Source organism: Macrobrachium nipponense, chromosome 21 (assembly GCF_015104395.2).
Source record: "Macrobrachium nipponense isolate FS-2020 chromosome 21, ASM1510439v2, whole genome shotgun sequence".
Classification (NCBI taxonomy): Eukaryota; Metazoa; Arthropoda; class Malacostraca; order Decapoda; family Palaemonidae; genus Macrobrachium; species Macrobrachium nipponense.
In genome coordinates, this window is record NC_087212.1 from 78,113,314 (window position 1) to 78,130,126 (window position 16,813).

General features: G+C 36.8%; 1 protein-coding gene across 9 annotated transcripts in view; it reads right to left on the bottom strand.

Moving 5' to 3' along the window:
• Positions 1 to 16,813, bottom strand: part of LOC135198194 (glutamate receptor ionotropic, kainate 2-like) — a 394,828-nt gene that overhangs the window by 81,564 nt on the left and 296,451 nt on the right. For 5 of the 9 annotated variants that reach the window (XM_064225768.1, XM_064225772.1, XM_064225765.1 and 2 more), the window contains exons 11-12: positions 4,509 to 4,712; positions 1,280 to 1,384 (exon numbers count right to left, since the gene is read on the bottom strand). In XM_064225768.1, the coding sequence (XP_064081838.1) occupies positions 1,280 to 1,384; positions 4,509 to 4,712 (309 nt within the window). Of the gene's footprint in view, positions 1 to 1,279; positions 1,385 to 2,120; positions 2,325 to 4,508; positions 4,713 to 16,813 lie in introns of all 9 variants that reach the window. The other 4 variants (XM_064225767.1, XM_064225771.1, XM_064225764.1 and 1 more) reach the window with 2 other exon arrangements.

A 16,813-nucleotide genomic window follows, 5' to 3' on the forward strand; every position in this document is an offset into this window, starting at 1 on the left:
GTAAAAAAACTGATCCCGTTTACTAGCATTTTCAGTAGCTATCCAAGAACTATGCTGTTCTCATTTCTTAAGGAAGTGTAAAAATGTTTAGTATCACTGTCTGATGGCAAAGCCTATGACCCCGGGGTAAATCTGGAACAGACAAGATACAGTATTTTCTTATTTGTTCTAGTATAATTCAGAAACGTCGTTAATTTGTAATTCTTCTACTGGGGCATTTCATATTTCATTTGCGTAACTCTGGAAGAAGTAAGAAATACTCGTTTCTCTGAAGCCTTTCCGCTCACTAGAATCAAGAGTTAATGAATTTTTCTTCTGATTTTCCATTTTTAAGCCTCTTGTAAGATCGCTTTACAATATCAGCTATTGTACTTTCCCATCGTATTCTCTCTTGATGAATGCGCTCGCATTTCCTATACATCTATGATAATGATAACACATGAAGGTATATTGTGTTATGGGCTTTCCTGACTTATCCGACACCTTTACAAACCTGTTATGGATATGTCTGTCTGTCTGTCTGTCTGGTTATCTCTTCCTACGGATTTTAAACACTCCGAGTGAAGACTATTGCTCAAATACTCCGATATATGATGCATGATATTATTATTATTATTATTATTATTATTATTATTATTATTATTATTATTATTATTATTTGGGTAAAACCCTCTATCACGAAGGCATATATATTGTTCTTATGTTTACACAATAATAAAAAAAGTTGAGAGATCGTGTATAATTTAAAAACACGTTACAAAACTTTCGAACCCTTCCCTGGGTTCATCTTCAGTCCAAATGAATTATTATTATTATTATTATTATTATTATTATTATTATTATTATTATTATTATTATTATTATTATTATTGAAGCTGGAGCTTCCAAAGAATACGGCGTTCATTTGAAGGAAGTCTCAGAAGAAATATGGGAAACAGAAAGAAGGGGTCAGTTCTTAGAAAAAAAAAAAGGTGAAGTAAAAAATATGAATAAATGATTAAAATACGAGGTTGATTGTTTTAAGGCCGTAATGCATTGCATCTTCCCTTGAACTTTTGATTGCAAACACAATTGTAAACACTTATGTGCCATGCATGCACAGCCTGAGGCAAATTGTTCTTTCTCTTACTTTCATACACGACTTCAGAGATTCGCTCACACACACACACTTACACACACACTCTCTCAATCAGACGGTCTCTCTCTCTCTCTCTCTCTCTCTCGTCCTTCTATCGTTCTCATCTCTTCTCTCTCTCTCTCTTAATGCAGTGGATCTTACCTTGAAAAGAATGGAAACGCCGAGATTCATGAAAGGTTTAGTGAAATCTATAACACTTTCCCGTGCGTAGTTGATCGTCATGGAACCAACTGCCAAATCAGCTCTCTGTTCAAAGATAAAGGAAAACATAAACGTGCTTTAGACTTTGTCTTGATACTTCGGACTTCATTTGCTATTCTAATGCGGCTTTGGTGATCATGTGAACATTTGAAATAGCGATTAGTGATTGTCTGTATGCTGCAACATTGCCGGTGATCTATTTGCTGAACTGCTGTTTTCCAAGGCACGCTCAAGCATAGGAGTTCTAATCCCTAGTTATTATAACATAGCAAAGCGAAGAGTAGATAGATCTACACGAGGATTCAGTGGCATATCTGTGGAGTGAAGGGCAGGGGTTAGTATTTACACTACGTATTGTATTCAGTCTGTCGAAAGCAACTGTGTTTGTTTTCTGTGGCAATATCTGTTTTAGTTTTATGCTCTAAACTGAGTTCAATTGATGCAACTGCTGTTTTTAAGAGATAGAATGGATATATTTGTTAGGGAATGTGATTCGTCTTACAGCTGTCTTTTTGGCAAAATAACGTACAGTAAATTCAATCCCCCATTATGTACCAGAAAAAAAGTTATGGTGAAGGAGAATATCTATGTGTTATCGGTTTACTAAACCTAAAATTTCAGCAACGAATACCAACGATAACCGTGGTCCTGGTGTTGGAAGGCGTCCTATCTCGTCAATGGATCTGGCTCAATGCCTTGAACATACCTTTGGTGGCTGCATTATCCTTAAACCTCCTTTTCTGTCAGGTACATCAGCCTCGTGAAGTGCGGGACGGCTTACCTTATCCATGAGGCCCCTGACTAATCCATTCCACTCGCCCGTCTCGGTGTCAATGAGGCCATAGAGCCCGTCGCCGGAGAGAACGATCTCGTAGTCGAAGCCGGCCATGCTGGAGATGTAGAGGAGGAGGTCGACGCAGAAGCCTTCGTAACGGCTGTTGCCCGTTAGGTTGCGCGCCTCCCGGACCATGACAAAAGGCGTCTCCTACGGGATAAGTAAGGGGAGAAGACCGAAGGACGCCAATTAGGTAGATTACTCAGCTAGGGGTGGAGATACTCGAGTGCGGGTGGAAACAATGCGAGCTTCAATGCAAAGGGACAATAGGTGCAAAGAAAAGGTAGTTACTATTTCAAAGGTTTTGGAATGAAAAGATCTCCTTTCTCCTCTCGCTTTGCTCTCTGCAAGAGGAAGTGAATATTCAATGGTGAAAAGAATCTAACTCAAAGACGAGCTGATAGGAGACACTATGATATTCCGTAGAACTACAAAATAAACTTGCGCAATATACAAATCTATGGATTAACAGAACTACCGAATGTCTACATAAATTTACAGAGAGGGCATATAAAAACTAGAGGCAATATTCTTTCTGCAAAGACCTACTTCCCAAGATCACGTAAGTCTTACCCGTGAGAGATGAGCTGATCGTCGCAAAGTAGGCGAAAACATCTCAACAAAACAAACTTACCACAGTCCCGCAATAGGTTATTGTTATCTGTTTACTTAGGGAAAGAAAGCCCCATACAGAGACATCTTCGTAGAAATATTATCTCAAAAGTGGTCTCTCCCTATAGACGACGGTAGAAGTCTCCTTCAGGTACAATCCCAACAAAATTCTTTTTATTGTACACATTCCTTTTTTTTTTTATCTCATATTCTCATACAGATATTTTATTGCCTTTTTATTTATGTTATCGTAGAAAAAAAATATTCAGAAATTGATGGTTGAAAAGAGTTTCTTCTACGACCTGTTTCGTGTTTTCTTTTATCTGAAAAGAAGGAACGAGGAACAGAAAAGCATAAATATTTTCATGATTCAGGTCATGGCAATTCACTCAAATCCCTTCCAGGTAAATTAATGCAATTGATTTTAGTTATACGAAGAGGCCCGTTGTCACAATATTTCCAGAGGATGGACCATTAGCAACCGATTTTCCTTCATGGATGATTGCATCGGTGGTCAATCCATTGGATGAAATGACCGAACATAAAACTAATGTGCGGAGAAAGGTCCTTCTAAATCCTTTTGGGAACAGAATGAGGAGAGGAGATACTCTGGGGGTGGGGGAGCTATGGTTGGTAGTCTACGGAAAGCTCCATTTTCAAGTTAGAGAGAAATAGTTCATCTAACCGTTGTCTCTGACTGTTGCAGCAATATAAAAGTGGGCTGTCGTTGAACTCAAATTTTCACAGATTCTTACCAAACACTATTAAAAACCCTAAACATATATGAAACTAGTGTAATAGAGTAACAAGTAACAATGGTAATATATATATATATATATATATATATATATATATTATATGTATATTATATATATATATATATATATATATATATATATATATATATATATATATATATATATATATATATATGAAGGCACAATTTAATGCATGATTGGATCAACCGTCAGGTAACATTATATTCCTAACATACTCAAATACAACGGTTAAATACAAAGTGGGGATCAAGGGGTAGCGGAGAAAATGTCGGTCTCTAGTCGGGAGCACTGGAATGCTGACTCGTTACTAGTGCTATTTAATCTAGCATTTAACAAAACGGACTCACAATGCTCAAATGATGCTTCTATTTCTATCCTTCAGGGAAACTATTTTCATCTTGAATCAACAACTTGTGATCTTCGTCCATGATGCAACTTTAGCTCTACCGTGTTATACATAAATACATTCATACATATACATACATATGTAATATATATATATATATAATATATATAGATATATATATATATGCATGTATGTATATAAGCTGCTCCTGAACAAAGAGCGTTCAGATTATTACTGCTGACAACTATGAGGATCGTACTTCATAATTACACTAAGGGTTGCCACGCCGAGTCCGCTATATGTGGCCGGAGGAAGTTCAAGAGCATTATCTCTCACTTGTGGACCGTATTAACAAGAACTGTCTAAGAAACTATTACTTGTGTGACAGGCGTGAACTTTCTGACCTAAAGATTGAACGAGAACTTTCTACTCGTAAAGTGAAGATTTGTTTCGTACTTTCCGAAATGAAGATTCTAAATTTATCTAGAGAAAATTCCACTTCATTAGAATTTCGTGGTCTTCACACGGGTCTTCGTTTAAGTTTGATTTCTTGAACTTCCGTGACCTGTGCCACCGTGGTGGCACCCGACTATCTACCTTATCACTGATGATTCGAACGAGACCGTCCCATTCGCCAGTAGTGACATTGTAGCTGCCGTAACGGGCATTCGTGAGAGCTTCGATCTCGTAGTCAAAGCCTGTCATTCCGGCTAACCGCTCCAAAAGATCGATACAAAATCCATAGTAACGGGCGTTTCCGGTGAAGTTCTGGCCTTTCCGGACCAATACGTAAGGTTTCTCCTGCAAGGGATGGATTCGAATCTGTAGTCAATCATTCATCATATGTACTATGTGAGGGGTCAAGGATCATCACTGACCTCCCGCTGCAAAAGAGCTTCGAAGTTTCAGGTCCCTTCCAGTCAGGACAATTGTGAACGAAACCTTCGGGAAGCTTTCATAAGTGATCATCCATCCTTACATTTTTATGAAGATATTATTAAAGAACTCCAGGAAAAGAGAATTTATAGGTAGGAATCACAGTTTGGCCAAAGGAAGAAAATATCCGCATTCTGGGGAATTTTGACATCAAATGGGATCCTATTTGAAACCAATACCCGTAGGCGGCAAGATCCTTAGTGGGTGGAAAATTCAGGAATTTGACTCTTTCCTGGGAGGGCGAAAATGAAGTTGGGTACAATTGCTCCCTCGGGATAAAATCTTGGCCAACGATGACAAAGCCAATTCGCCCTCTCACCTTTTCTTTCCTCCCGCCATTAGCTTGCGTCTATATCCGACGAAACACACACTCGCGCTGAAGGAGTTTGCTTCTTCATCGCTTCAAATGGGACTTCGATCATCAAAGATATCGATATAACAGACTACTGAACTGTAAGAACTTTTCTGATCTACAAAAAGGTTAATATTTTGCGTCATGTTAATGGTAATTACTCAGATAGGTTTATAGGTCTTTCAAGAATCAGTAAAGACCGAGTATTCGCATTTACACATTTATTTTAGCACACGAGCATACTCGTGCATATATATATATATATATATATATATATATATATATATATATATATATATATATATATATATATATATATATATATATATGCACGAGTATGCTCGTGTGCTAAAATAAATGTGTAAATGCGTTAGATATATATATATATATATATATATATATATATATATATACTATATATATATGTTATATATATATATATATATATATATATATATATATATATATATATATATATATATATATATATATATATATATATATATATATATATATATATATATATATATATATGAATGTCTTTGACTGTAATGCAACAGTATAACATGAGGATAAAATTCCCATAAAACACAATTTGAACGTTGCAACCATATATTTCGAGCACTTACTTCTGTGCTCACGATGACTAGTACATTATGGACAGAGTTTCTTACAAGAGTATATATATATATACAAAGCATATGTAGTAGGTGTGGCAGTAAGTCTCTGTTGGTATGCAGGTGAACGTTGACCCAGGAAGGGTAGAAATTAAAACTATTCCATGGATGACATCGACGAGTTAATCCTAAGGCCTCTTCTTAAGCAGGTTCCAGAAAGATGACCACTGGACGTGTCGCCAGACGGGACTTGATGAGGCCAGAAAACATCAGCAAATAGTTTAATTTCTACATTTCCTGGGTCAACGGTCACCTTCAAACCAGCAGAGGCTTACTGCCACACCTACTATATATGCTTTGTATATATACTCTTGTAAGACATCCTCTGTCCATATTTTACCAGTGATCAGGAGCACAGAACGAAGTGCTCGAAATACATGGTTGCAACTCCAGTTAGTGTTTTATGAGAATTTTTCTTCATATGTATATATATATATATATATATATATATATATATATATATATATATATATACACCCACATATATATATATATACATATGTAAGAAAAGTACAACACATAAGACACACACATTACATCTATATATATATATATATATATATATATATATATATATACGTGTGTGTGTGTGTTTGTCTCATGTGTTGTACTTTTCTTATTTAGAACATGAGTATATGCACACACACACAGAATATATATATATATAATATATAATATATATTATAATATATATATATATTATATATATACTTTGGGTTTTTCCCCCTGCAATGCCAGGTACGTCAGGTAATAATGTGTATATATATATATATATATATATATATATATATATATACATTATTACCTGACGTACCTGGCATTGCAGGGGAAAAACCCAAAGTGTAGATCACCTCCCAAAGCATAGAACACCCAAAATGCAGAACACTCCCGAATATTTATTTATCCCAACCTTCTATTAGACAGAAAAGGGAATCGAATTTATCCATAGTGTGATAATTACACTATGGATAAATTAATTGATAGTACACTGTGATATCAATGAATTCTTATTTATAGGTTTCTGAAAATATAAATAATACAGTATGCAAATTATAAAGTAATATATTTCACAATCTCTCTATTACATTACTTTAACACAAAACGTGATTGTAAACAACATTTTTCGTTTTACTATCAGAAGCAAAAATAAATGAATTCTTGAGTGTACCCACCCTTGAGCAAGCAATATAAAGTTTTCCATGGGGAAACACATAATGATACCAGATCCACTCCACAGTAATTAATAGACGGTTCCTGTGCCTTGTTGGTCGTGATCGAGAACACAAGTCTCACTTAAAATTGCAATTGCTTAAAGTTAACCAGGAGATCCATCGGAATGAGTGGTATCCATGGGATAAAAACTGTTTCACCCTCTCCCTTTCCTGCTAAGATAGTTGCTTCAGTTACATTGCCCAGCTTCTGATAGTAAGTCATATGTACCAAGTTTGGTTGAAATTGCTCTATGCGCTTCAGTTATACTGGAACACACTTACATACATACATGCCTGTGTCTGGATTTTTAATAGAAACAATGACCTCTTCACTTCTCGATTTCCTCACAATTTTTGTTGGCCACATATCACTACAGCCTTCAGTGATAATGATCGAAGAAGCCCTTCCTTTCGCTGGGGATTCAAATCCATGTAATAAACCTACTAAGGGTAGCTTACTCGACCTACCGAGAGTTGTTTGGAATCCCACAGCAGAGGGAAAGTGCCTCTTCATTTATTTCCCATTTGCAATAAAGTTTGCAGTGATAAGCATATTTAAAGTGTGAGGAATTGGCTGGTGAATATCTATACACACACATGCACGCACACACACACAGAGGAAAAACAATGAGTACTTGACCAAACAAGTGTTTTGTACAAGACAGTCACGCTAGAAGTTTAAGAGTGATGGGAAAAGGTTGTTTACGCATGATGAACTTGGGTTGGGAAAAACCTCAATAGCGGCAATGCGGAGGGTATTAAGAGTGCAAAAGAGAAGATCAACTGCTGTAAATAATTAAAAGTTTTCGTGTTGATAACAAAATGTTAGCATGAGTAAGCAGTAGAGTTACTGCTTTGGTGTAAAAGTGGATCTGAGAAAAATGTGTGACATGTCTCCAAATCTTCGTAATATGTTTATGGATGGAATGATGCAAGATGTCAGAAAAATGACACTAAATGCAAATGCCAAGATATGAGATAAGACACTAGTGACAGTTTGAAAGTGTTTGCCAGCTAAGAGAGATGGGAGCAAATGTGAGCGAGGAAAACCAAAAGATGGAGAAATGAATGTTCATCTGGATGGAACAAGAATGGAAGTGGTTGCTTTATACAGTACTCTGGGACCAAACATAATGAATGATGGCAGTGGCCCACATAGCATTGCTGCCCCTTGGTTCAGCCGCCAAAGTTGGCAGCCACCACAGGGCACCCTAGCAACCACATGTGTATGAGTCACCAGCATCGCCGGCACCACATAGTGTGGATTGTCCCCTGCACTGATATTGCCGGCTATTTTCTGTTCTTATGTTGTGTCAAAAGCTGATCAAATATCTGCAATAAAGCAGGATAATCTGAGTTTCCTGTGTTAGTGTTAATCGTCATATTAATGTCCTCTTGAAGCAACCTGGTAGACAACATGGATCCAGTGATGCCTTACTTATAAACAACCAACCACTAACAGACTAATAATGGCTGCTTTTCTCTTCAAAGCTCTTGATTGTCCTACGCTCATATTTACATGAAACCCCTATTGACCATTGAACTAATTACAGCCATCTTCACGGAAACAAACACAATAACACTCCAGTACAGTGTCTAACAAGCTCTCTTTTAAGTGTTAAAAGATTGTTTCTATGGATGGTATATATAAAGATAATTTCTCGCATCAAAATCGGGTGACTTGCAATCTAAATACATTCAAATCTACTGCTTAAAATTAATCTCATGAAATCAAGCATACACGAGTTGTATCTACATAAACGTGGTGCACCCGTTTACTCCGTCTGGTTCCGGCAGTGGTGTAGCAGTACTGAACCTCTTACCACCCCAGCAGATGTCATTAAAGTTAAATGCACTTAATGGTAGTGTACTTAAAACTTATTTAAAATCACTTGGATTTAATGAGTAAATTTTCACTACAGTGCTGGAAACTACTTTGAAAACTCTCTATTGGTAGTGTACTTAGTATTTTTTTATTCATTGTAGATCTCTGGGAAATTTTGATAAAATTTCGAGTACTTTTTCTTAACTGGCATCTGAAACAGCAACAGTTCTTAACATAACAAAAATTCTTAACATTACAACAAAATTACCCAAACTTGCTTGTAGCTCCTATCTATACTCCTACTTAGGCAAATGCAAATTTGTACATTTAGTTAATTTTTCCTGGGGATTAAATTCCTTCTGCAAAATAGTGAAGAGCTGAGGTCCATTAATTTCAGTGATCGAAGCAATAACATTAAAGTTTCGTACACTTTCGTGTACTTGGGACATGTTTGTTGATTTTGTTCATTAAAGAAATCCCATTTTCCAGTATATTCAATAATATCTGGATTTACAAGCGAGCAAATTACTTAAGTTAAAGCATATCAATCTGTTTTGTATATTTTGCGATTTCTGTCTTTAGCTCATCAATTGCTTCAACTTATTCTACTTGCATCACAATTCCTTTTCACCATATACTTTCTGCGTTTTTAAACTCCTCTCTCCGTAGAGATGTCATACATCTTGCACATCTCTGCCGAGGCACAAATTAGATACAGTTGAAAAGAAAGTTACAAGGTAGACAAAAAGATCAAGAATGCCAGATGGTTAATTGTCAAAAAGGTAAAAATCACAGAGCTAATCCAGGATAATCGGAGATCATACTAAAACAGACTTAATCATAAGAGAAACTGAAGCTTAGCCGTATAAAGTCCAAAACTATTTATTCAACAGAATATATTAAGTTTGTTGCTTATGTTTAGCTATGGTATAAATAAATTTTTTCTTAATGGTGAATTTTTTGTACAAAAGTTTGGCATGGCTATGGGTAATCCCATATCTCCTGTCTTTTGCAATGTTTACATGGAATTTTTTGAGACAAAACTCTTACCAAGAATTTTGCTCCAAAAAGTTATATGGTTTATGTATGTGGATGATATTTTCTGTATTTGGCCAATTCACAAAAGTCTATACTAATTTCCAAAATACATTCTCAAACCGCCGATTACCTTTTGGAGGCTTCTTTTAGAATCTCTGTATATCAAGAGAGCGTCGCTTTCACTGAACAATTAAAGCACTTTCTAACTGCATGTTATTCACCCGCCACCCCCCCCCCCCCCCCCCCCCTCTCTCTCTCTCTCTCTCTGTCATCGTATTTCTTTCCAGTTCCTTCACCTTTACAAAAAGAAGAGACGATTTCCAGCTTTCTCGCTGCCTCCTTCATTATAAAACTTAAGCTTACCATAGAGTCTCTTTCGGGTGAAAGCAGAATAATTTTCATTCAACTTACAGCTGAATGACAGGAGGAGAGATCATGTGCAAGTATAAAGGAGAACGAATAAGTGGTCAGAAAAAAAAATCTGAGGGAGAGAGAGAAGAAAAAAGTAAAAAAGAAAATAATGAAAACAGGGGTGGGGTGGGGGGCCAGCTGGGGGGGGGGGGGGGGTCGGCGATGGGGAATATGAGGAAGTATTTGCCGAAGAATAAGTTGTTATGTCGGGGTAAAGTTGGAGAAAGCCGTTAATTAGCAAACGGACCTCTGGATCAAAGCTGCAGTTGTAGAGGTGCTGTCTGAAGAGAATGCAATTAAAGTCAATGGTGTGAGTATTTTGAAGACTATTGAAGAGACCAAGCTGAACGGCGTCGAAATGTAAAGGGGTGAGCGCAAGTTTGAGAATACTTGTGGAAGTGACTGTTCAAGTTGTAAGGAAGCAACGGAGGGGTTAACGAATAGAAAGACACCAGGAGTTCATGTGGTCACAAGTAGGAAGTTGCATTACAGTAAATTGTGACTGAATGGTTGACAAGATTGCGTATGTGTAGATGAAATAAAGGTTCTAAATGAATGGCCGTAAGAAATGGTCGTTCCCTGTACAGATAGACGAGACAAATCATTTCAGGAACTTAACCTGACTTTGTATACTAGGGAAGGTGGATGGTAAAATTTTAACTGGGAAAGTAAGAAAGGCGAGATAAAGACTGACAAGGGAAGAATACCGTAGGTTTAGACAAGAAAGAGATGTCATGATAAATCATTTGTTAGGGAATGGTTACGTGACGAGTTTGCAAGGAAAGTGGAGATGTTGTCAGTGGAACACGTGGACAGACATAGAAAAAGCCTTCAACAGAACTGATAGAGCTATAATGTGGAGGATGAGGGAAGTTCTGTATAAAAGGTCATTAGTCAACAGCAATTAAAGGCTTTCAAGCAGAATTGAAGAGACTGGTTCTGCGTAAAAATGGGTCTGAGACAAGGGGGCTTGTATCCCCATGACTGTTTGATGTCATTATATAATATATGAAAGGACCGGGACAAGAAGTCGGTGAAAGGACATTCGATGTAGCTGATGTTCACAGATGATACAGTAATGACAAGAGACACTGAAGAGAAGCTACAAACACTAATGAAAGAGTTTGAAAGTGCTATCAAGAGGAAAAAGTGACCAGTAAATATGAACATGTGTAAAATTGTGAAGGTATATAGAAACCAGAAAGATGCAGCAATGAATGTTAGTATGGTTGATGGAAGAATGAAATTGATTGACTTGTATAGGTATCTGGGAGTAAATATAATGGATGATGATAGAATAAAATAAAGGGTGGCATTCAAAAGATATTCAAAAGATATTCAAAAGTGATGTTTGGTTGCTAAATTCGAATGAAAGAACTGTTATGTTGAAAAGAACAGCTTGTGAAATCCAGGTGGCATAAGAAGAATTGAAAAGATGAGAAGTGTGGAGATACATAGTGGTAAAAGATTACCATATAAGTTGGAGGAAAGATTTAATAATGCAGAGGTGTTAGAGGAAGAGAGTAAGACTCAGGCACAGATGGATAAAGAGTGGTGAATAGTTGTGAGAGAGAGAGAGAAAGAGAGAGAGAGAGTGAGAGAGAGAGAGAGAGAGAGAGAGAGCGAGAAGGCCTCAATATCCAGGAAGCATAAAAGTGCGTAAAAGATGGGGGTAAAGGCATAATGTATGTATGGGAATTTGATACGTTGCGGATGAGCCGTCTACGTGTCTATCTGCATAAAATGGCTCACGTGAATAGGAGGGTCATCAGCGGCCTTGCTGTGTTACACTGTGAAAAATCGTTGACCATTGATCACACTCACACACACTCACACACAATATATATATAGTATATATATATATATATATATATATACATATATATATATATATATATATATATATATATATATATATATATATATATATATCTATCTATATATATATTTCCGTGTTATCAGTTTTACAATGCACCTTTCCGTATTAGGAGACCACGTTGTTAGCGTGATACGAACTTTAGTAACATTGAAGATGTAGTTTACTAAAAGAATTCAATTGAATATATAGTTTAAACCGGGCCAAGCACTGGAACCTATGAGGTTATTCAACGCTGAAATGGATATTGACAGTCAGAGGTTTGAAAGGTATAACAGGAGGAAAACCTCGCAGTTTTACTAGGAATCAACTGTTAGGAGAGGGTGGAAAGTCAGATGGAAGAAAGAGAATATGAAAGGAAGTAGAGTAAAATGAATGAAAGGGGGTTGCAGCTAGGGGCCGAAGGCACGCTTCAAAGAACCTTAAGTAATGCTTACAGTGCACCGCAAGAGATGCACTGAAGGCACTACCGACCTAGAGGGGCTTTACTAAAAGAAGAAAAGTTCACCGTACATGGGGTAATTCGATGTGAATCTGCCAAAGCTTGAGCGTAGATAGATGTTGCTGTCTCGGTTATCTCTGCATTCACCCTACCTCGAGGGAAAACACTTTTCTGGTTAAAAGCTAAAAGCTTTCAATGTGAACACCAAATAATTCCATTTGTATCAAATTGTACTGTAATGTATAATCTGTGCATACACACACTCTCTCTCTCTCTCTCTCTCTCTCTCTCTCACACACACACACACACACACACACACACACACACATATATATATATATATATATATATATATATATATATATATATATATACTTTATATACATACATACATACACAAAAACACACAAACACACACACACACACACCACACACAACCAACCAACCACCACACATTAATATATAATAATATATAATATACTATATATATTATATATTATATTATATATATAATATAATATATAATAGATTTGCCTGGTCCCAGGCGCAAACCCAAGAAGCCATTCAAAACTCCAGGACGTCAGTGGAAGCTTTTACCTGCCCTCCAACGCGAGAGGCTATAATTCGTTGGTTTGGAGACAACAACAACCCACCTTGACTCCGGTAGCGTTGTAGTACTTATGAGAGCATTTAGCCATTATATAAGTCATATCACATCACCGTGATTCATATACATACATCGTGTAAAAAATTCCCCTTCGGTTAAGCATATATGAAAATATATTAATTCCGAGGTAGAGCGAATTAGATAATTAAAGGACATTGCAGCTCGATGTATGTATATGAATCACGGTAATGTGATATGACTTATATAATGGCTACGTGCTGTCATAAGTTCTACAACACTACCGGAGTCGAGGTGGGTTGATGTTGTCTCCAAACCAACGAATTACCTGAGCACGAAAGGTATTTGAGGGTGAGAGACGACAAACTTATAGCCTCTCGTGGTGGTGGGGTAGGTAAAAGCTTCCACTGACGTCCTGGATTTGAATGGCTTCTTGGGTTCACGCCTGGGACCAGGCAAATCTATTTTCGTGTACAAAATTCCCCTTCGGTTAAGCATATATGAAAATATATTAATTCCGAGGTAGAGCGAATTAGATATTAAAGGACATCGTAGCTCGATGTATGTACATGAATCACGGTAATGTGATATGACTTATATAATGGCTACGTGCTGTCATAGGTACTACAACGCTACCGGAGTCGAGGTGGGTTGATGTTGTCTCCAAACCAACGAATTACCTGAGCGCGAAAGGTATTTGAGGGTGAGAGACGACATAAACTCATAGCCTCTCGTGGTGGTGGGGTAGGTAAAAGCTTCCATTGACGTCCTGGATTTGAATGGCTTCTTGGGTTCACGCCTGAGACCAGGGTAGAGCGAATTAGATATTAAAGGACATTGTAGCTCGATGTATATATATCATATATGATGAAGATTAAGGACAGGAACATGATAAGATTCCCATTTTGCTTTAAAATAACGAAAAGAACATTTAGATATCTCAACAACTTACATAATATATATGAATATATATATATATATATATATATATATATATATATATATATAAATAATATATATATATATATATAAAGAACTCCAACACACAATCAAAAGCAAAAGTCATATATTCTTAAAACAACAGCTGAAAGCAGCTCCGCACTTCAACCTTTCATCATCGAAGACAAAGCACAATAAAAGTAAACAACGTTGAGAGGCACAAATAATGACGGAAAATTTAGGCTTAAAGCAAGCGGACAGCAGAGGAAAGGTTGTTTAGAATCGGAACTCGTAATGTGATGTTTAGTTTCCAAAATCAACAGTTTATTGAGTTCTTTTATTTGGCCAATAATTTTAAAATATTGATATCTGATTGTAGTTTTAAATTTAATAGTGTGATTACATCTGGGACAAGTGTATTCATAAGCGACACCCGACGTCATCAAAGGGCAGAGCCGATCTTTACACTTGAAGAGCGAGTCAATGGTCTTTGGATTCTTAGGCATAAGCTTTAGATATATGGCTCCAAAATGTCTGTGTACAATCTTAGTAAAGTTCTTCGAAAATTTTTAGAATGTGAGCAGTTGTAGGATAATTTTAAAGGAACTTGTAAATGCAAATTTCAGACTTAGCATTATTCATAATCCTCTTCCTCTCCCAAATATGACACTGACACCTCCTGCCCAAATCCCGTTACCCAGGACTAGCCCAAGCACCCTTCAGTGGGGCCACCGGCCCCCTGGGTTAAGCAGAAGGCCAGGTTCATTGAATCATTTGAATGTGTATTATCTGGGTAAATGGGGCCATTATGGGGGCCCTCAGAGGATAATTAGGACCCCTATAATCAGTAATCAATTGCCTTTGATCGGCCCTCCCCTTACCCCCAATCAACGTTACCCACCCTCATCTGATCCATATGAGAAGGTCTATAATAGGCTCTACGTTTGGGAAAGGGTCCCCGGAGAGCCCTATTTCTTTTACATAACATTTTTGTTACATTTTCGTTCACAAAATTGGAAACTGGGGCCCTTTAGTGGGCTACAAACTTTCGGATCCAAATACAAATGGGGGCCTTAACTATTTTGGGGTCACTGGATTTAGCTTGTCCTGTCATAGCAGCAATGGTTAAATTTTGCATTTAGGGGTCCCCCCCCCTCACTTTGGGGCCCGGGGGTCGATTTCAAACAGCCGCCCTCTGCCCCCCTCAGGAACGCCACTGAGTGGGCATGTAATTTAAGTCTGTGAGTTGTAATTTTACCATTGAATTGTTTTAGTTTTTTCAACTATTAATTCTTGTAATCATTTCTTGTTTTATATTAACATATAATATTCTATTTTGTAGAAAAGAAAATCCCTGAAGATGTGGCGATGTTGCCACGAAACGTAGGCTGTGGGTTTGAAGAAAAATGTGAATCTTATCATGTTCCTGCCTTTAATCTTCCTTGTGTGAATATGCACCTTGTGCGTTTGATGTGTGTTGTATATATATATATATATATATATATATATATATATATATATATATATATATATATTAGAAGACTGTTGTGGAGAAAGTACATCTCAGGTGGTCCTTAAAATACATTTATTGCGACGTTTCAAAACACAAGGGCTTCATTTTCAAGCTATAAAGACAGAAAACAATAAAATTAACATTAAAAGCGCTAACATACAAATACGATACATAATACATTATAAATAACAAGGTAAAAGCTACCTATAGCAGAACAAGCCATCAAGAGAGAAAGGAAAGACGAAAGTCAGAAGGAACAAACCAGAAATGACAAAAGGCAATAGCTCGCGTATGGTAGAGTTGTCGAGGAAGACTGCTCAGTGTTCAATTGAGGAACAAGCTGTTTAATAAACAAGGACTCCAGAATTGTCAGTAGTTTGTCACTCGGTGCCCGTCCCAATATTTCAAAATCTTTGTATTGTATATTATGTTTGCATTTATTGGCGTGTTGTCTGATGTTATAAAATTCAGGATTAGCAAGTTTGTTACCAGTCCTATAGCTAACGCCCTTATGGCAATCAATTCTGACCCTTAGTAACCTCTGTGTGGATCCCACGTAGTTCCCAGATTACATCTAGGGCAATTAAACTTGTACACAAAACATGAGGTCATCAAAGGGTCAAGTTTATCCTTGAATTTAAACCAACTACCTAAACTAAGTGAATTTGTCGGGATGATATTAAATCTGATGGCTAGTATATAATTAAATATGAGTTTTCTTAGTGCATCATAGAAAATTTTGTCATGGATTAAAAGGTACATTTGCATAAAATGGAAGCTTAGGCACGGTAGGTGAGGAGACTTTTGGAATGAAAACATTAAAAAGTTTAAGGACCACCTGCTATGTATTTCCTCCTACAGCAGTCTTCTATTATTCGAGTTACTAGTAACCGCCATATCTTAGAACGTGATATATATATATATATATATATATATATATATATATATATATATATATATATATATAGAGAGAGAGAGAGAGAGACGAGAGAGAGAGGAGAGAGAGATCCCAAAATCGTTTCAATGAGATTTATTACCCTAACGTTTCGGGACCGTG